General features: G+C 47.7%; 1 protein-coding gene across 3 annotated transcripts; it reads right to left on the bottom strand.

Moving 5' to 3' along the window:
• Window positions 1–309: 309 nt before the first annotated feature.
• PELP1 (proline, glutamate and leucine rich protein 1) lies at window positions 310–22,075 on the bottom strand. 3 transcript variants are annotated; one of them, XM_019715131.3, is made up of 17 exons: window positions 21,782–22,075; window positions 13,672–13,736; window positions 13,167–13,272; window positions 9,991–10,140; window positions 9,688–9,759; window positions 5,735–5,794; window positions 5,272–5,422; window positions 4,945–5,074; window positions 4,706–4,793; window positions 4,163–4,251; window positions 3,966–4,082; window positions 3,684–3,831; window positions 3,372–3,531; window positions 2,629–2,684; window positions 2,289–2,495; window positions 634–2,154; window positions 310–453 (listed from the first exon to the last, which is right to left on the bottom strand). In XM_019715131.3, the coding sequence occupies exons 1-17, from the start codon at window positions 22,028–22,030 to the stop codon at window positions 361–363; spliced, it is 3,462 nt and encodes a 1,153-aa protein (XP_019570690.3). In that variant the 5' UTR covers window positions 22,031–22,075; the 3' UTR covers window positions 310–360. The 3 variants fall into 3 exon arrangements, with proteins under 3 accessions (XP_019570690.3, XP_019570691.3, XP_074175645.2); XM_019715132.3 differs by lacking the exon at window positions 21,782–22,075 and adding an exon at window positions 14,058–14,279; XM_074319544.2 differs by lacking the exons at window positions 13,672–13,736; window positions 21,782–22,075 and adding an exon at window positions 12,728–12,779.

Genomic DNA, 22,075 nt, shown 5'->3' on the forward strand with positions numbered 1-22,075 from the left:
TGTATTCCCACACTTGGATGACAAATCTACATCTTCTTGCTCCTTACAGTCTTAACCACACAGGCCAGCCTGCACATACTTAGCATTAGCAAGAGCAAAGGGCAAAAGTTCTCAAAGACCGGCACTCATTTGCTGAGCAGCAGGACAGGGTTACCCCTATAAGCCACCGGTTCCTCCTCCGGACAGTGGAGACAACAGGACAGATATGGAGGCACTCGGGGAATGCTACGAATACCTTGAAAAGCCCCAGACAGTGAGGCTTCTGGCTGGGGACACAGTCGTGGCAAAAGGCAGAAGCAGCAGTCGATATCCAAGGACATAACTTTATTGAAAACGAGGCGCGCGGGGTGTAGGAGAGGGCTAGGAATCAGGCTCTGTGGCCGGTGGTGGCTTCTCGTCATCAGGGGGACAATCGATGAAGTCAGCCAGCATGGCAGCTGTGTCATCCTGCTCCTTTTAAGGACAAAGACATAAGATTCAAGTCACACACAATGACCAATCATCCCAATAATTTAAAAAACGCCCCCCACACACACACATACACACGAGTGGGTAAGGCTGCGGACAAACCCCTTTCCTCTCCTGGCCCCCCCAGCACAGCCCCTAGCTGCCCTGCCGGCCTGGCCCACTCACCTTTTCCTGGAGAGCTGTGGCATCTTCCTCCGTCTCCATTTCTTCTGTTGCAGATGTCTCTGGTGGGGGTAGTAACTTGTCACCCCCAACTTCAGTCTCCTCTTCCAGAAGGGTTGGCGGAGCACAGGGGTCCTCTTCCATAAGCTCCTGAGGGGGTGGCCCTGCTGGGGGGCTCCCCGCTTCCTTCTCCAGCTCCCCCTGGGAGGGGAGCACCTCAGGGGCCAGTGTGGGTGCCGTCTCAGCCCCATGCTCCTCCTCCTCCACCCCGGGCTCCTCCACTTCCAATAGCAGCCCGGGCTCCGGCTCCGGCTCCGGCTCCAGCTCCGGCTCCGGCTCCGGCTCCGGCTCTGGCTGCACCTTGGGGGACTCAGCGGGGGGCAGGGCTGGAGGCAGGCTGGGGGGTGCAGGGCCTCCTTCTTCTACCTCCCCCACTGCTGAGCCAAATTCCAACTCTTCCACCTCTTCCAACTCTTCTTCCTCCTCCTCGTCCTCCTCCTCTTCTTCTTCCTCTAGCTCACCTTCCTCTTCCTCAAATTCCTCCTCAAACTCTTCCTCCTCTTCTTCCTCTTCAAAATATTCTTCTTCATCCTCTTCTTCCTCAAAATCTTCCTCCTCTTCTTCCTCTTCTTCCTCTTCTTCCTCCTCTTCCTCCTCCTCATCACTGCTATTGATATTAATAACTGTCAAATCTTCTTCCAGGGCTGGGGGTCCTCCCCCACCGGGAGTCCCTTCAGGGACCAACTGGGGTGGTGGGAGTGTCACAGGGCCGGGGACAGGAGGGGGTGGGGGTGGAGGGAGAGGCCCCGGGGTGGCAGGAAGTTCTTCAGGCTCTTCCTTGGCTGGCAGAGGAGGGGAGGCTACTGGCGGCCCAGCTGGGGCTACAGGGGGTGGTGTGGTGCCTGAGGGGGGTGGGGGCGGCAGAGGCGGAAGCCCCTCAGGCACGATCACCACACTGTCATCAGAGTCGCTTTCCAAGGAGATCTCCACATCGGACGCCTCCTCCTTATCATAGTGAACGAAGGCTGGCCTGGGCACTCTCCCCCCAAAAGTTTCATCTGGAGGTATAGTAGGTGGAGGAGTGCCACTAGGGGCAAGGATGGGGTCCTCATTTGAGCCTGCCTGGTGGTTCTCAGGGCCAGGAAGGAGCCGGGGCGGTACAGACACCAGGCCTGGGACAGAGAGGCCTAAGTGGTTGGTTGTGGCTGGAGGTCCAGGGCGTGCTGGGGGCATAGGGCCTGCGGAGGGCATCGAGCCCGCTGAAGGCATGGGGCCCGCTGAGGGCATGGGGCCCACTGAGGGCATGGGGCCCACTGAGGGCACGGGGCTGGCTGAGGGCATGGTGCCTGCTGAGGACATGGGGCCCGGGGGATGGAACGGAGGGGCCCTGAATGGAGATGGGGCCTCAGGAGGTGGAACTGGAGCAGGGGTGGGGCAGGTGGGGCCCATGGACTGCAGAGGAGGAACCCGGGGATGGATCAAAGCAGCACAGGTCACCAGGGCCTCTGAGCAGAAAGAAGAGACCTGGGGAAGGAAGAAAAAGCAAGTGTGAGCATCAGCATTGCAGGGTTTCATGGTACCAGACAGGAGAGCCTGCCAGGATCAGAAATGAGAATCCTGAAACCCAAGAGGTAGACTTAGCCCTGGTCGGCAGTTACCTCAATGCTGTCTTCTCTCTGGCCAAGGGAGAAGGCTTGCAGGGCACAGGTAAGAGGAGGTGGGCAGCGAGGAGAAGGTGCCAGCAACAGAGCCAGCAGCAGGCGGTAGAGCTCACGGCGGCAGCGGGAGCTGGTGTATGGGGAGCTGCCTATGACCTCGCCCTGCTGGACACCCATGACCAGGGGCAAGACCAGATCGTGCAGCCTCTGAAAAGGACACAGGGCACACCTAGAGACACCACTGAGACTACCCCGCCCTTGTCCAGGGCCTCCTCCCAGGGAGGATGGAGGCCCTCTGGGGGACCCACCCCAATCTCCATGGGCGCCAGGTCCCACTGACCCTGTGAGTCTCCTCCTTGATGAGAGGTCCGCACATGAGGATGGTCTGGCTTAGGCCTGGGGAAGGAGAATGGTTTGTAAGAGGCAGGCTACTGGCAAGACAGAGCGAGGGCTTCTCAGCACACAAGCCGAGGTGAGCACCCAGCTCTGCCTCTGCCTGACTCGCGGAAGTCACTTAGCGGCTCTAAACTTGTTTTCTCCACTATGAAAAGGGGATCATTCAAGTACCTCTACTGCACAGGGCTGATGATGACTCAAGTGCACATGAGAAGTGCACTTGGGGAGCACTGGCTCGCCTCTTCACACAGGGTGGGGTGGCAGGCAGTGACAGACAGGGGACCCAAAGGAGTCACCCATCAACTGCACCACCGATTATACATTTGCTTCCAGATTAGTGAGCATGTTGGAAGCAGGAAAGCCCACTGAGCAGCCTGCCAGGGGACCATGTAAACTCCACAGGCAGGATTCTCCCCGTGCTGTAACAGTACCTGGCATGTAAAGAGGATGTGCAAACAAGATAACTGAGGGTCTGGGGAGGGGGCAGTGAAAATGACCAGAGCCACGCCACCTATCAGCAGGATTCAAGATTCCAGCCGCAGTCTTGGTAGCTGCATGCCTGCTTCTGCTCCTTTTGGCCTTTCTGCAGGCTTTTACCCGGTTCCGCATTTTATCTAAGCCCTCCACTTCAACAACTGGTTTGGGCTATGGCCCCAGGCCATCCCAGCGCCCCGAGGCCTCACCTACCTCTCAGCGCAGCTGCACACACATCGCTGTTGGCATTGCTATCTCCTTTCCGGTGGCTGGGCGGGGCCACAGCCTCCCCCACGTCCAGTTTTAGCTTCTTGGGGGCGCTGGGCTTCCCTATATGCAAACTCCCATCAGGGCTCCCCCGGGGACTGCGCAGCTGATGGTAAAGGGAAATAAAAATCACATTCTCAGGCAAACATGAAGGCAGGACAGAGTCAGGACACGGTGTCTGGTGAGGAGGTGCACTTGGGTAAGGGGTGCAGGACGAGAGTCCTGCCATAGGAGAGGAGGAGCAGAGGCCACACTCACCTTAAGGGCATCAGCCGACGGGGAGATGTCACTGAGCAGGTGGGTGAGCAGGGCCTCTCCTGAGGCTCCTCCCTGCAGCACACCTGCCGAGGTGCCACACACCTGCACCCACAGCTCTAGTATCGCGTACACCTTGGTCCGCATGGCGCTGTGGAGTGAGCAGAGGGCAGCTGGGGAGGGGAGTCAACATGCCCGATCCTGCCCTCTCCTCCCTCAGTACTCCCAGCCCACCTGCATCCCCTCACCCACCCTCTCCTCTTTATTCCCATCCTTAATGGTCACCTGTAAGGCTTCTCCTGGCCTGGAGACAAAGTATCCCTACCAATGCTCCACGCATTGAGGACCTGGGGAAGCAGGCGGCTGATCAGGGCACCAAAGCGCAAAAGCCGGCCTCTACACCTGAGGGCGAAGACACAACGGTGAGCCCCATTCCCAGCACGTCCCAGTCCCGTCACCCCACGCTGCCCAGTCCTACTCACGCGAGGATGAGCGCAGAGAGCAGGTCCAAGGCTTCAAGGTGGATAGAGGGCAGCAGCAGCAACCGCAGGGGGCCATCTCCAAGTAAGCTCTGCAAAAACGTTGGCAAAAGAAAGAAGTGGGGGAAGAAAGTGAGACAGAGAGTGAGAAATGGAGAGAGTAGATGTGTGTGACTAAATACGTATGTACACACAGGTAAGGAACCCCTACCCCAGCTCTCCCAACAAAATCAAATCCCTATCATGTAAAAAAGACCCTGGAAGGAGGATGAGGGGAGGGATGGCTGAACCTCCCAGCAATGACTCAGTTGACCCTCTAGTTCATTGTCCCCTAGGGAAGCACGTGCACTACATGAGCGAATCCACTCTGACCTGCATGTGTGTGGGGAGAAGCACAGGGAATAATGGCATTTGGATAAAAGGAAGGAGCTATTCAGGACAAGCTCAGGGATGACAATCGTTCTGGGAGCTTCAGATCCCACACTACTTTCCTGGTGGCCCTGGGTCCTGAAGAAGGACTATAACCAGAGGACAAACTCTACTTACAATATTCTTGGCACTGATGCTCAGGGTCCGGCAGACGATATCCAGGATTTCCTGCACAGGGACGGACACGGGAGCCCCAAACTCAGAGCTAAAGAGAATCAGAGCAGGGGAACCCTCAGCGTAGGTTACCCCGTGTGACTCCACACCCACCCTCAGTCTCCTTCCTCATGATGAAGACGATACCCCAGTCTCAACCCCTCACTGCAGGCGCATGCTCCCTCCAACATTCACTCACACACCTGAGCATGAGCCCCAGGCAGCGGGCCAGGCCAGAAAACCTCTGCCAGAGCCGGAGAAGGACATGGGCATCACCATCTTCTGAGGGGGAAAGCAGCATTTCCACTCCAGGGCCTTCATACTGCATAGGAGCTGAACAGAAACACAACCACCTTCACTCTCTAGGGCTTTCTTCCATCCCCTCCTTTTTCATTTGTGGTGGATGACCCGTCTATATTCTAATCCATTCTGCCTAGAAATCAACTGCCCCGCCTCTCTGGGCCAACCTCCTTTCCCTCCCACCATGTTCCCCAACCACTCTGCCACTGATTACCAGCCGTGGCCCCTACCCGGTTCTGCGCCCTCGTACAGGGCCCCTAGCAGGCTGTGCAGTGAGGCCAGCAGGCTGTGCAGCTCCTGCTCCCAGCTCTCGGTGTGCTTCAGGCCCTGGGAAAAGCCAGCCCCTAGAGAGGGTACCCGGGAATAACACTCACAGGCCAACTGCAGAAGAAAGGTCAGAAAGCTGGTCAAATGAGAATCCAGCCCAGCCACAGAATCCTCCAGCCCCACCAATGCCAAGAAAGATGGCCGTCACAGAGAGCTCTTAGGGAACACAGAAAGGGACAGTGGAGCCGAAGGACACAGATGGACACACGGAGACGGAAGTCATGCCTTGTGCACCTTATGTGTGTTAACAGGGAAGGAAGTGAGAACATGGTCCAAAAGCATTAACAAGAGAAACGCTAAGAATGAGACATAAGTGAAGCTCCAACTCAGATCCCCAGGCTCTCCATCCCCCTCCTTTCCCTTTACCTGCTGGAGCTGAGGGCTCAAGGCATCCACCCGAGACAGGAAAAATGAGGCCAACTTGCCCTGGGTTAGGGGGAAAGAGAGGAAAAGCTGGTGGGTCAGCTCCAAGGGCCACAGATATACACCCTGTCCATTCCCAGCAGCGGAACCTAAGCCCTGGCCTGTTTCTTGACTGCAGACACAGGAAGCAAAGCCCTCTAGGGGGCAGCACGCCTGGAAGCCAACATGTTCTCTTGGGTAGAAAGACATGCTGAATGTCAGCTCTCATCCTTAGCTTCCCTGTTTGGTGGGGAAAGGGTCTGGCCTGTGCCCGACACTGGGCTCCCTGCTGCCAATTTTGCAAAATGATGGTCATCTCCCTCAAGCCAAAAGGACACATAGTACTGAAAAGCAGCAATCCCCACAACCAACTCCCTACCAGCTTAGACAAGAAACGAGGGTTCAAGCTGGGAGTTGAGGCACTAGCCAGAGGGGTGAGGGCAGTCCAAGGTCAGACCACAGGGCAAAACTAAGACAGCACACCTCAGAGCCGTGACCTGTCAGCCAGCAGACATTTACTCTGCTTGCTGCGTGAAGGTACCAGCCCAGGAATGTTTCAACTGGGCCACAATTTACTTGGGGGTAGAATCAAAGGGGCCTATGAAGTGGCTGGGGGGTGGGGAGGGAAATGATGTCATTTCCACTCACCTGTAAGTGAAATGTAGTGTTTCTTTCAATTATAAATGTCAACAGAAGCCACAGTAGTGTTAGCAGTACCTCTACTGTCACCAATAAAAACCACTCACTTTTATTTCACATTATAACAGGTACCTGAAACATCATTCACATGTATCACTAATCTGAAATTCAGTAGTTTATAGACCCACTACGAGATCTTGTGATTTAACACATTAATGAAGAAACACACACTACTCTATCATAACTTTAAAAAATACATTATTTTGACAAAATCGGTTTCCCTTAGAATTTCACATATTTTATTTTATAAATTTAAAAACATTCTGAGAAGGGGTTCATGGCATAAAAAAGGGTAAGACACTGAAGCAGACCTATACAAAGTAATGAGACGGAGTTCACCTTCAGTGCATTGTGAGTTAGGCAGGAAGACAGGTGTACGGGAAACACAGCCTCCAACCAACAGTGGCACTGTACCCTGAGGGGACAGAGGGAGGGTCAAGAGGGACTGCTGCTGGCAGGCAGGACTAGGGAGGGCAGGACCGAGCTGGGCTAAGAAGCACGGAGAGAATCCCCATAAAACCAGAGAGGGGGAAACACTGTGGAAAGCTACAGCCCCAGGAGATACCATGGAGAAGCAGGCTGAGACCCTAAATCCCAGCCTAGCAAGGATGGACTCTATCTAGGGGGCAGCGGCATTGCATGCACAAAGGAAACTTTCAGAAGACAAATCAGCAATGGTACCAGACACATGGCAGCGGTCTTACGGGGGCAAAGTAGGAACAGAAGCCTGTCAGTGTGTAGTTCAGAAAAACCCTCCAAGGACTCCCTCCCACCTACCCTGTGGCAGGAACCATTTAGTTGCCCACGTTACACTTCAGGATTCTCACTGACCATGAGACGAGCACTGTTACCTAGCGGATGCCAGGATAGGAGAAGACCAGGAACCATTTCCCTTGGGACTTGGACAGCACTTTCATGTCCGATGTGGCAGAACTCAGAACACTTCAACCTGAATACAGTAACCACCCACAGGTCTCCTGATTCACCAGCTTCTCCAAAGGTGAGATTTCTTAGAGAGCTGCCAAGCCCCAACTACAGAGGCACTCAGCCCTTTTGGCCAACTAACTGTTCACACTTTTCCTGAGACTCTGGCTCCACACGCTGGGCTGAGGCCAACAGAAGTGTGTTTATGTGACTGCAGTACAGTAGAGCACAGAGACATGGCTCTGACGACAGGTCCGCCCAGGTGACCCACAGGCCCCCTTGAACATTGTACTTCAAATGCAAGCATGTGTACGGCACACACACACACACACACACACACACACACGGCATGTCCTGGGTATTTCTCAAGAATGGGATTAGTCTTTCCACTCCTTCCAAGGAACTCCTAATCAATTTGGCCAGAAGCAGGAGGTAAAGCCTATATCGGAGAGACTTCACGGGCTCAGAATGCTAGAGATAGATCATTTGGGAGGAGGAATTCTGAGCAACTGTCCTGGGAGCTTCTGGGGATGGTACAGAGAACAGATAAACACTCCAAAACGGCAATTATCGGTTTCCTAAGCACTGGTCTGCAAGTACAAATTGCCCCTTGGGACCTTTGTACAAAACAGATTCTTAACTGACATGTTGGCAACAGAAAAAGCCGAAATCCTGAACAGCTGGACATTCTCCAGATGACACTTCATTCTTAAGAGAAATAAAGGCATATGCACCCTGTTAACAACGTATGAAAGCTCTGTTGTTTGGTTTGAAAAAGATACTCAAAACACGAGCCCTAAGTTCAAAAGCTACACGTCTGACAAAAGGTTGTGAATTATGAATGAATTCTCCTGGTCACTCACAATGAACATTTTAGAAGAAAGGCAATTTTTACTAAACTTAGTAAAACTTTAGTTACAAAAGAAACTTTTTTAAACTTTCATAAAATCCATGAGTTACTCCAAATGTCTTCTTAACAAAAGTCTTGCACTGCCTATTCAAAGCTTCTATGATCTGTCATTAGTGGCGTTCATATGAAAACAAAGAATCAACAAGGACACGACCCCACATTCACTGAGAAATGTCATCTGCAAGGGGACTTTTCAGATATTGCAAGTAACCAGTTACTAGCGCCACTGCAGACAGCACCCCCAGATCACAGCACGTGTGCTCAGAGCTCCGCATCTGGCTCACAATCCTCAAGCCACTAACAATTGATCAGAGGTGGCGTTAGTGAAGCCTATCTGCCAATCCTGTCTATGTTCTTAGAAGTTTATAGGGAGTTTGGTTAAGTGGAAAAAACACAGGCTTTCAGGGCAAACAGATCTGGCCCACACTCTGGTTTCACAACTACCAGATATGCAACCTTGGGTTACGTTAGTTAAACCCCTCTGGGCCTGTTTTCTCTGTATAGTTCGGTGACACCAACTCCACACAATTTACTATAACAACAAAATGACATGTCTCAGTCAGAAGGGTGCCTGTCACATTGTGGATACCTACTAAATACCAGTTCCCTTTTCCTTTCTTGATTTAATCATAGAACCATGCAATCTCACTTCCAAGACAATTTGAATCGCAAATGGCCCATACAGTTAACCACATCAGTTATACAAAAAAATTACTAATTTGTCACTAATTCCAGTTCTCTGTGTAGATTTGCTTCCATCTGAGCAAGGGGATGCCCAATGGTTTGTCAAGCAATGATGAGTATAACAAAACAAGAGAAAACTTAATCTACGGGAGAATGCCTATTTATTCTTAGGTACTAGTTATATTACAAACAACAGATGTGCCAATTACAAGGGGCCCTATTTAAGTGTTACTACCTTGGCAGAATTTAACCATTCGTATCTGTTATCATATCTCCTTGAAAACAACTAATTCTTTCCCTGACCTCCTCCCTCACCTGACCCACATACACCCTACCTGCTGACCTAATAAGGCTCTGCTGTACCTGCTGACCTAATAGGGCTCGCTGTACGGTCTCTAGAGGTGCAGAGAAGGCAGGGCAGAAAGAGGAAAGAGCCCTGGTTAAGAGCCTGGGCTTTGGCATCAGGTTTGGTTTCTGTCTCTATGGATCTCAGGCAAGTGATTTAATTTCAATTTCTTCACCTGTGAGGATTAAATAAGATAATGCACAGAAAGTGCTACAAGTTGGTATAATTATAGCTGTGGACACTGGCGATAGAACAATCAGAAGACAGGTGCTTGGAAGTCTCAGCAACAGAATCTGAATCAAGACAGCTAAAAGGCTTATGTTGGCGGGAAGAAGAATTTCCATGGATACTTACTTTGAGAGACCCACAAGCCCGAGGAAAATAGGTCATACACGCCTTCATTCCCTCCAGTGCCGAGAGCTCACACTGTGGGAAAAACAGAAAGGAAGAGGTAAGAGCCCACTGCCCCCCGAGACTCCATCTACACCCTACCACCCCTCGAGGCCCCTCCTCCATACATTTTCTCTTGGCTTTCCCCTCTTCTCACTTCTTGGATCCTATTCCCCAACCACTTCCCATCACATTCTTTAATCCCAGTGTCTGAGGGAGGCAGGCACTGCGAGGGGCCCAGGGGTGGGGGCTGGGGAGGTGTCTCACCTCTGGTCGGAGGCCCAGCAGAGAGGTGAGAAGGCCAGGGAGGTGGTTCATAGAGATGTCCCGGAAGAGTGTAGGGAGTTGGGCTGCATATCGAAGCAGGTCCCTCAGAACAGCCACAGCCAGCTCCATTGTGGGGGGTGGGTCCTGGGACTAAAGAGCAACAACACGTCAGCCTTCCAATCTCACTCTCATGGTCACCAAGAGGAGGAGGAATGAGAGGTATGACAACATGGGGTTTCTGAGAAACACCTCAGTAATGTCAATATTACCCTCAGATCCACTAGGAGTAGAGTGCATTAAAGATATGGAGTATCCATAAGTAACGTATCTGCCTACAGAAAGGACATGTGTTTACATTTTAGTATTAGGGGATCTCGGGGGTCCTAGGAACCTGATTGGGGGGGAGACAGTAACAAAGCCACACCTTAAAGATCTAACTGGAAGAGCTCAAGAGCTGGACTCCCCCATACTCTATTTCCCTAGAATGGAATGGAGAAGCGTACTCTCAGACTGAAAAAAAAAAGTCTCAGCCACAACTAAACTACTCCATCTCTCCAAGCTGGCTGAAACCTACCCTTGAACTCACAGAGAAAAAAGGTTCAGATTTAGAAAAACTTCGGAAAATTACCATATATCTAAGGAAAAAGCATTCAGCACTTATCCCCTGCTAGACCAGCGGCGGCCGTATGTCAAAGAGACAAATAAGAATGCTTATTAAGAAAGTAAGACTAGGTGGGCCTACCGACTACAAATGGGTCCTCAACGCCGTCCAGTGATCCTACTGCTCTCCTCTCTGGTTAACTCTCCATGCTACTCAAACCTTCTCCCACCACTGTCATCTCTGCATAACCTAACCTACAGCTTCAGAGAAAACTGAAGCCCAAAGACGGGCACTCCCTCAGCTTCCCACTACCAAACTGAACACTATCTTCATCCTCACCCACCTTCTTCCCGCCTCCTGTCACACTAGAGGAGGTAGGTCCTCTTCTATCCAAGACAATCCCTCCACTGTGCTTTAGAGACAATCCCCTCCCTTCTTCTCAGAACCCTACACCATTAACTAGGCCCCTCTCCAGTCTCTCTTAAATGGATTCTTCCCACTGACATTTATGACATTTATGCTCAAGTCTCTCCCATCTTGAAATCCTTCTTGCAAGCCCATGCTCCACTCTTCCTGTTATTTCTCTTCCTTACCAGTCGAGCCAAACATCTGGAAAGGATTGCCTATCTTCCCTATTTCCATTCCTCCTCCCACTCACTTCTCATTCCAGGCAATCTGACCTCAGCGCAGACTGCTCCACCAAAAACACTTTGACTACAGTCCTATAACCGTTTGAGTTGCTGAATCTGATAAACAATTTTCAGTCCTCGTCTTGTTCCACCTCAGAGGGGCATAAACAGAAAGGACTTCTCCCTCTTCCCGTGGAGTCCATCCAACCCACAAGCCTCGTTGTCTCCCTTCTGCTGCTCTGTCTCGTTTTCCTCGGTAAGCTCACTGTCCTCTATCTGACCGTTAAAGGCGGAGTGCCTCAAAATCCAGTCCGTATAAGGACTCATCTTGATCATCCTGTCCTCATCCTCACCTCCAACTGTCATCTAAATGCTGAAGACGCTTCCCCTTTATAAACGTACTGACTAAAGTCCCCCCACCCACTGAACCCTCAAGGTTAATACTCTGAGACACCTGGCCACTTCCGCTCACACCGGATCAGGGGTATGCTTACGAAGGGGGCTTCTACTGAATTCCCAAGGCTACGCTTGTGGTATTTGTACCCCTCGCCTCTGACCCTGGCTGTCTCCCAATGTTCTGAATCCAGAAGTCCTCCTGGACACGTCCTCTCCCTGCCCGCACTCCAGCATCAGGACCTGTCCGCTTGGCCTCTAAATCTCCCTCACACTCATCTACTTCTCATTTCTGCTACCACCACCCGAATACAAGCTACTGTGCCTGTCCCTAGATTCCTTCAGCAGCCTTCTGTGTGGTCTTTCTGCTTCCATTCTGGCTCCTCTTTAGTCCTTTCTCCACAGAGCAGCCAGAGTGGTATTTTCAAATGAAAACTTGATCATGTCCCCACCACCACCGCCTCTTCCTCACCCCTACTTAAAACCTTCCATGAATTCTCCCAGTTTCAAGAATAAAAACCAAACTTCTTAACATGCCTACCACACCACAGATGGTCCCATCCATCTACCTCCCAGGTCACCTGCCATCAGCCCCAGCCGCAAGAGCATGCTTACCATTCTTCAAATGGGCCAAACTCCTCTTCTCTTGGGGCTTTTGCACACTTAGAACACTTTCTTAGCCCACTTTATTCCTACTCATCAGTTCAGAAAAGCCCTCTCTGAAACACGGACCCTGCTCACCGCCACCCACACCACTCCAGTCTGGGTCAGAGTCTCCCGTTACATGTTCTCAGACGACTATATTCTTTACCTCCATAGCACCTACCTCGGTTTATCATTTCACACTCATCTGTATAATAATTCAATTAAAGCCTCTTCCACTACAATAGGGATCAGCAAACTATGGTCTGTGGGTGCCTGTTTTTGCATGGCCTACAAGCTACATGTTTAAAGGGCTGGAAAACTAACAAAGAAAATAATATGCAATAGAAACCATATATGGTTCACAAAATCTAAAACATTTACTATCTGTAAACATTTACTTCATAGAAAGTTTCCCAACCCATGCGCTAGACTCTAAGCACCATGAAAGCAGGGTCCAAGTCCATCTTACCACTGACTCCCCAGAACTTAGCACATGTCCTCAGAATGTTCTTGTTGAAGAACTAAATGGAGAGGTCATCAAAGAATGTAAAAGTAAAAAAAAAAAAAAAAAAAAAAAATAGTTAAAATGTTAAAAAAAAAGAAGTAGGCAAAAATATATAAATCAAACAGCTAGAAAAAGGAACTTTAGAGATGTCACTCGTTAGAAAAGCTAACGAGAAGTGAAACAGTCAGAGGTTACAGTGTGTGAAAGTGAGTTAAAATAACCCAGTAGATAAAAATATCAAAAAGTTGAAAAGGATTTCTATTTGAAGCTTATCCTCCCTGCTATCAGGAAACTGCTTCTAATTATTCTGTCCTCAGTTAAATGTCCAAGCCGCAGAATATACCACATCCAGAATGGAGAATAAGGGATGGTTGGGGGGGAGGGGTAGCCGCTAAATCCTTACCTGCAAGACCTGCTGAATGCTCCGGAGCCACGAGACACAGTGCTGCTGGAACATCTCCGTGGAGCTCTCCCCCACCAGCAGGGACAGCAGACAGAGGCCATCAAACCTCATAAAAAGAAGTGAGTGACAACAAGTGGGTAGAGGCTCGACTTCAGAGAAAGCTACCTACGACTCTTTTCCTCTCACTGGACTATAACAAGCCTTCACCTCCAGGTCACGGCGGTTTCTAACTCCTGAAATACTTGGAGGACTTGGCGTGAGGTGCCAGCAGCAAGGAAAGAAGGGAACAGGGGTAATCCCAGGTGGAGCATGGGAGACTTGGGAGCTGGAATAGGAGCTGGAAGCTTGCTTCAACTCAAGCAAGCTTATGAAAAGAATGACTCTTCAGCCTCTTGAGAATGGAGAAATCTCTTGAATCTATGGGGTGGTGAAAATGGATGGACAGATGTATAGATCACTTCCTAAGGGAACGTCCCCCTGGACAAATAAATGGTTAAAAACTTACCGAGTTTTGATAGAACCGAGACGTGCATTACTGAGACCCACTAACGCCCCAACAGCTGAAAGGTTCTGGAGGAAAGAAAACAGGGAAGCAAAGTCAGGAACAGGATGCTAAAGATGCAGAATTTCTCCAAACCCTTCCCTGTCCCAAGACGATGAAGCCTTTTCTGAAGTCACACCTCCTTTGAGGCCAAAAGACCATTCCTCTTGAGGCCTTCAGCCTTTGCCCTATTTTCAGGAGGTGGCAGACACACTGCCTGTTCCACAGGCTTTCCTTATGTTACGTCTCGCCTGACCCCCTCTCCCACTTCCCACCCAACAAATTAGTGCTATACAGAGGACAGCCCAACCTATCCCAGCTAGCAGACCTCAAAGACAGGTCTGTTTCACCTGTGCATCCCTGAGCAGCACCTAGCACAGAGGAGTCTTCCACGTATGCTTGCTGAATGGACACGGAATGGACTCATCTGTTACCCTTCCTCCTTCACCCCCACACAAACCCCCTCCTCCTGTCCCTGGCTGCCGCAGAGCTGTGAAGAATGCCAACGTAGACCTAGCTAATCAGAGCCTCCTTCCAACCCTCTCTTCTCACATTCTGAGAGCCCCAAAAGTGGTTTCCTCCTCAGCCCTCCCACAAGAAACCTCCCCATCCACTGAGTGGTCAGACTCCTCCCAGGGACTCTGTATCACCCCAACGGCACTGACTCATTCTTCCAACAAATAAATACCATGTACTGAGTCAAGTGAAGGAACACAGAGATAAATAAAATAAATAAGGTCTCTGCTCTCATGAAGGGAAATGTTCATTTACTCAAAAAGTATTTATTTAACATCTACTTTGTGTGAAACATTGTTTCAAATGCTGGGGAGCTTATATTCTAGTTAGAGGAGACAAAAAATAAGCAAATGGCCAAATATAAATAGCATGTTGGATGGTGCGAAGTGCCTTGGGAAAGAATAAAGCAGACTAAGGAAAGGAAGGAACGGCTGGAATAAGGGAGACAATACTGTATGTACAGTGGGCATAAAAGCCCTCTCTAAAAAGGCCACTGGAGCAGAGACCTAAAGCAAAGTGAGAGCAAGAAACACTGATACCCTCATACACTGCTAATTAGAACGTAAAATGATGCAGCTTATTTGGAAAATAGTCAGTCTAAGGTTGCCAGTTCAACTCCTCGAGTCCCGCAAGGGATGGTGGGCAGCGCCCCCTGAAACTAAGATTGAACACAGCACCTTGAGCTGAGCTGCCTCCCAGATGGCTCAGTTGGTTGGAGCGCATCCTCTCAACCACAAGGTTGCTGGTTCGACTCCTGCAAGGGATGGTGGGCTGCGGCCCCTGCAACTAGCAACGGCAACTGGACCTGGAGCTGAGCTGCGCCCTCCACAACTAAGACTGAAAGGACAACAACTTGACTTGGAAAAAAAAGCCTGGAAGTACACACAGTTCCCCAATTAAGTCCTGTAAAATCCTTGGGGAAAATGAAGTCCTTCCCCAATAAAAATCTTTTAAAAAAAAGAAAAAAAAGAAAAGAAAATAGTCAGTCTAGCAGTTCTCAAAAGGTTATAAATAGTTACCCATATGACCCAGCAATTCCACCCTAGGAATATGCCCAAGAGAAATGAAAACACATTCTCACAAGAACTTGTATACAAACACTCAGAGCAGCATTATTCATAATAGCCAAAAAGGGGAAACAACCCCAATGTCCATCAACTGATGACTGGATAAACAGAATTTAGTACATTCATACAATGAAATATTCAGACATAAAAAGAATGACGTTCTGAGACATGGATGAACCTTAGCTAAGTGAAAGAAGCCAGACCCAAAAGGCCTCATATTGTATGATTCATTTATATGAAATGGTCAAACCTATAGAGACAAAAAGTAGATCAATGGTCACTTAAGTCTGAAGGGCAGAGAGGGGGTGAGGGGAAATGGGGAGTGACTACCAATGAGTAGTTTCCTTTTGGAGTGATGAAAACGTTCCAAAACTGATCATAGTGATGGTTGCACAACTCCACAAATATACTTAAAAATCACTGAATTGTATACTTTAAATGGGTGAATTGTATGGTAGTGAATTACATTTAATAAAACTTTTTTTTTAAAGACATACTGAAGAAAAGATTGTTCTAGGCAGAGAGAAAAAGAGCAAAGGCTGTGAGATGACAGCACACTTGGCATATCTGAAGACTGACAAGGAGGTGAATTGTCACTGGAGAAAAGTAAGATAGGGAGAGGGGAGTAACAAAAATGAAGGTTCCAGTAGCAGGGCCAGACCTTGTGGAGCTGTATAGGCAACTGTTGACTTTTACTCTGAATAAAAGTCATGGGGGGAGAGGGGAATGGGGCAAAGGTACTGTTTGACTTATGATTGATTGATTGATTGATTGATTTTTAAACTTTTATTTATTTAAGTGTGTTTTTGCAGGACCCGTCAGCTCCAAGTCAAGTAGTTGTTTCAATCTAGTTGTGGAGGGCGCAGCTCACAGTGGCCCACGCAGAGATTGAACGGGCAACCCTGGTGTTATGAGCACCGTACTCTAACCAACTGAGCTAACTGGCCACCCCCACGATTTATTTTTTAAAACACGTCAACAACACTTGACTTGCCTTCTTGAGAAGGCAGAAGCAGACAGAATTGTAACAGGCTGTTGTAATAATCCAGGAAAGAGACGATGCAGCTAAAAGAGCATGGTAATAGTGGGGATACAAAGCATCAAATTCTGTGTATATATTGTAAAGGTAGAGCCCAAAAACTGGATATGGGTGTGAGATAGAGGCAAGGATAACAAGGTTTCTCACTTCAGCAATTAACATTTACTAAGAAGAGGAATACTGCAGGAAGAGCAAGTTTTGGGGGTGAGAATCAGGAATTCAGTTTCAGTTATGTTAAATCTGGGATGTCTACTTAACATTAAAATGTAGAGGCCAAATAAATGTTGGGTAAATGAGTCTGGCGATAAGAGAAATCCTGGTTAGAGTATGAATTTGGGAGTTGTCAGTCACGAAGTTCAATCAGCTCACCAAGGGAGTGAAAAAAAGCACTACAAGAACTGGATTTTTAGGCACGCAAACATTTAGCAGTCAAAGAAGTGAGGAGGAACCAGCAAAGACCAAAAGGCCTGGAGGTGGGAGATGAGGGTAAGGGGGATCAAATATATGGTGATGGAAGGAGAACTGACTCTAGGTGGTGAACACACAATGGGATTTATAGATGATGTAATACAGAATTGCACACCTGAAATCTATGTAATTTCACTAACAATTGTCACCCCAATAAATTTTAAAAAAAAATGACCAAAAGGCCAAGGGAGACTGGTAAGAGGAGAATCAAGAGAGAGTGGTATCACACAAGGCAAGTGAAGAAAATTTTGCAAGGAAGGAGTGACCAGCTCTATAATGCTACAGATAGGTCAGGTAATATGAGGACCCAAATTTGACCTTTGAATTTAATATTTGGATGCTCACTGATGATCTTCAAGAATTACCACATGACCCAACAAAGGGGTGTTTGGGTGAATGGTTAAGTTGAAAGCCTAACTGGAATGAGTTCTATAGGACAACCATTATAGTATAAGTCATTCAAGGAAGAAACAATCTTTAATGGATGCTAAAAGAACTGGGTGAAAAGTTGACAAAACGTAAGACATTTTATATATCTCACTACAGAGCATTTATTAATTAAAATGGAAAAATTCTAACTTTACAATGAAGAAACCTGGCAGATACCAACTTATGCCAGTTATCAAAGTTAACATCACCACTAATGGGACAAAGAGACATCATGTGCCTCCTAAAATGAGGTACCAAGAATGTCATTTCTCTAGTGTTACTGCCAAAAATGTACAACCTGAATCAACAGGAAACAACAAACAAACCAAACTGAGGGACATCCTATAAAATAACTATCCTGTACTCTTGAAAAATGTCAAGATCATAAGACAAACACTGAGGAATTACTTCAGATTAAAGACTAAACAGACATGACAAATAAATGCAATGTGTGATTTTCACATTGAATCCTGGACTAGAAATTTTTCTTTTGCTATAAAAGACACTTTTAGGACAATTTACAAAACTTAAATAAGATCTACAGATTAAATCATGTATTGCATCAATGTTAATTTTCTGATTTAAAATGTCCTATTTTTAAGGAAATACACACTGAAGTATTTAGAGGTAAAAGGCATTATGTCTGCAACTTACTGCTACATGGACCCAGAAAAAATATATACAGAGAATGATAAAATAAATAATGCACTTAAAATGTTAACATTTGGGGAAAGTGAGTGAACGGTATACAGGAATTCTTTAAACTATTCTTTCAAATATTCTATAAATTTTAAATTATTTCAAAGTAATGTTATTTAAAAAAATATGGGAGAATAAGCAAAGGCAGCAAGTACAAACAAGAATCAAAGACAGCAAGTTTCTCCATAAAGAAATGGGGCAGGAGCCAGAGTGGGATTTTTTTAAAGCAGCTTTGAGCTGTATGCTGATAAAAATGACCCAAAAGAGAGGGAAAATCTGATGATGGAAAAGTGGCGGAGAACTACTGAAGCAATGAACTTGTGTAAAGAGACGGGACAGACCTGGGGCACGAGCAGAAGGATGACCTTAGATCGTAGCATGGATCCGTTCATCCCTCGTAATGGGAGAGAACACAGAGCACATGGACACGGATGCAGTAAAGCTGGCAGATAAGGTGGTGGAAGCCTATGGGAATTTCCATCTTACTGTTTCTACTTTCTCAGTGAAATGGGAAGTGAGGTCATCAGCTAAGAGCAAGGATGGAGAGAAGTAACCAGAGGTTTCTGGGAAAATGGAGATGTAACAGGATTGCTAGGCAACATTAAGGGTCCACCAGAGGTGATGATGGCCATGAATTTAAAGTGAGACCAGTCAGCAAGGATACATGTTTTTCTCAAGCTATACTGAGCTGTGCAGGTGCAAGCAAGAATGAACAGAGTTGGATTTAACACAGACAGGGTATTGCCCGGCAAGTTCAATGAAGGGAGAGGGATAAGGAAGTGATTGTAATGGAATTTAAACTGAATAAGAAAGGGAAGACAGAACACGACAGATAATAAATGAGTTAATTTCTTTCAAATAGTGATAAATGCTAAGAAAGAAACAAAACGGTAATGTGAAAGAGAATGAACTGGAATAGGAAATAGTTTTATTTTAAGAAGGGGTGGTCAGAAAAGACTTCTCTGAAATGGTGACATGTAAGTTGAAATATAAATGAGCTCACCTTCCCATGAGTTTCCCAGCAAAGAGTAAAGGAACTAACGAGCAGTGGCCTCGGCACGCTCAAGAGATTAGCTTGGGTGACGAGTACAGTTAAGACAGGCAGGGAGTCATATGAGAGGAGGTCAAGAGGTAAATACAGGCCACATTATGTAGGCCCTGGTGCAGTGCTAAGTTACTGTATGGTTTTAAGCAGGAAAATGCTGCAATCTTATTGATATTTTTTAAAAGATCACTGGCTACTGGCTGGAGAATGGGACAGTACAAAGCCCGAGATACAAGGGAGAACAAGACACTCCATCCCTCAAAGCACATGCAGTTATAGGGGAAATGAGATCTGGATTTGCTTTAAAATGCTACAGGGGAAAAAATAAAAGCAGAGGTGGGATGAAACAAGCCTGGTAAAATGTTCATTGTTAAATCTGGGTGATAGTGTGGCTGGGGTGGTTCAAAATACTATTTTCTCTACTTTTGTATCAGCTGAAATTTTCCGTAAGTTTTTCTTCTAGTTACACACAAATCAAATCAAAGCCAAGTTGTGTGGCTGTGGAGGAGGGAGGCTGTATGTACACATAAAATGAATAGATACTTTCAATATGGTGCAGTAAAGAGCAGTTAATCATAGCTGATTTGGAAAGGTTTCCCGAAGGCAGAGACAAATAAGCAGAGAATTGAAGATTTTTGGAGGCAGGCAGCACAGGAAGCAATTCCAACCAGAACAGTAAATATAAAGGCCCAGAGGCAAGAAAGCCCAAGTATTGAAGGATTTTAAAATTAAAAGGCGGCAAACATGATCAGAATTTTCCTTCAGAAACCTCACTCTAGCTGCTGTGTGGGAAATAGATTAAAAAGAGCAAAGAGTGAAGGCGAGGAAACCAGTTAGGAGGTTGTTGCTATAAACCAAGCCAGAAACTGTGAACTGTGCTGAGGTAGCTGCGTTTTGGAACTTGAGTGTGTAGTACCTGTGGGAAAGCAAAGTTGGTGATTAAGCCTAGATGGATGGACCAATCAATCAATGGACCTCTTTTTCTCTCAAGCTCCAAGATATTTACTTACCTTCATTACTCATCTAAACTAGAAATTCTCTGAGGGAAAAGACTATGTCTTATGTATCTACCTAGAGATGAGGAATAGTAGGTAGTAACACATAACAGATACTCAATAAATGTTTATTGAATGCAAATCTATGGGGAAGCAAAAACTATACAGTTCCATGTATTGAGGACCAAATACAAGAGACGCAGGTAGAAAAAAATTCAAGGCAGGATATACCCAAAAATGTGGTAGAGGTAACATTAAAGGGGAGTCTAGTTTCGCACATCACCTTAGCTTCTTTACTCAAAATTCTACTAGACTTTTAGACCCTTGGAGAAAATAAGCAAGACATTAAGTTCATGTAGTTCACCTTGAGGAAGACTCCAAAGAGATGATGAAAGAAATCACACATTTACAGGCAGAATAGATAATATTTAAGAAATATTTAGGAACCACATGAATCAGAAGAGGAAGATTTAGAAGGAAGAGAAAATATATAATTAGCTCTTGCTTCTGAAACTGGGCTGAGACTACAGAGGCACAGTTTTGTCACCCTCAACAATGAGGAGTGATGTTAATATAAATAACGAGGTCATCACTCATAAATTTGGGGCTAACTGAACCACCCAGTAGTTGTGACAACCCTCTTCCCGGAAGGAAACATGGAGCACGGAAGGTCTCAGTAACAAAGCCTGGACAAGAAGGACCTCAGGCACATACTCGTAGATCTTCAAGGATGGGTGGAATCTGGGGGAGTGTTGAGAGGATGGAGGGCAAGAGATATTAAAGGAGCACTTACTTAGACATGTTATATCTTCATAGAATTAGTACCTTCACTTGGGCAAGATGGGGGTTCAAGCTAGGATGGGGTCAATGACAAAGATACAGCAATGAGTGGACGGATCTAAAACTACTCAGAGGATAAAATCAACAGCACTTGAGAAAGCTGCATATGGAAGTGTGTGAGCAAGAAGAAAGTGTTTAGGACGGATAATACCTGGGTTTCTAGCTTGCAAAACTGAATGGGTGTAAGATTCTACTCTTAGTATAAATGAAAGAACCCTGCTAAGCCAATCTATTAAGCTCTGCGCGACCTGTCCACTACTTACCCACTTCACCAGCCTCATGGCACCCACTCTCTTCCCTTCCACCTCTAAGCACAATGCCCTTCTTTTCAGTTCCTTCCTACCAAAGGGTCTTCCCACGACCTTTCCACTGACTGAACCGTTCCTCTCATTTTCTTTCCCTACCCAAACACTACTCATCTTTGGGGGGGGGGGGGAGAGCCTCATCTTAAACTCCAGTACCTCAGGTAAATGTCCGCAACTCTCCAAATTAGGTTAGTGGTCCCTACTATACAATGCTCATAGTGTTTTATAACATTTTGTTCAACACCATTGTATCTGCAAGTAACAAGCATCCAGCACCTGACTCTCAGCACTTGGCTTTCAGTAAGAGCTCTGTAAATATTTGTTGAATACGTGCGTTCACTCAGTATCCAAAAAGCGATACCTCCGGAGGGAAAAGAAGCTAAAGATCATAGATCTAGTGAGTGACCGGACCTGGAATCGAACCCATTCGTGTGTGACTACCGATAGGCCAGCAATAGAGAAATGAGGCCCATCCTTTCTTCTGAGTTCCTACCCGTGGCTGATAAAGAAGAAATGCGTGAATCTCGACCAGACTGATACCCGGATACTCCGTGCCCCCATCTCTCCTTCCCTCCACCTCCCTACTGCAGCTACAGTTCACCGTGAACCTGACGCACAGGTGTTGTGCCAACCTTCCAACAGGGCCGCAGGCACGCAGGCCACAGACTCACCTGGGCCCCGCCCACCGTCCCATGCAGCCGCAACAGACACATGAGCCCGGGTAAATGTGAGGCCGAGCGGACATGGTGATGCACAGGAGCAATGGCAGACCCCGCTCGCGGCTGCAGCAACCCGGACACGCTCTCTAGCAGCAGCAGGCGGAGACGCGGGACCGAGCCCACCGCCGAAAGACCCCCGGTCCCGCCAGGAACCCCAGCCGCGGAGCCCGCAGAGGGCCCACTGAGAACGGCTGCCGCCATCTTCACCGGGGCTCTAATGGTGGCGTGGCGCGATGACGCAAACAC

Source organism: Rhinolophus sinicus, chromosome 12 (genome assembly GCF_057876585.1).
Source record: "Rhinolophus sinicus isolate RSI-liver-muscle chromosome 12, RSI-T2T, whole genome shotgun sequence".
In the NCBI taxonomy this organism is placed as follows: domain Eukaryota; kingdom Metazoa; phylum Chordata; class Mammalia; order Chiroptera; family Rhinolophidae; genus Rhinolophus; species Rhinolophus sinicus.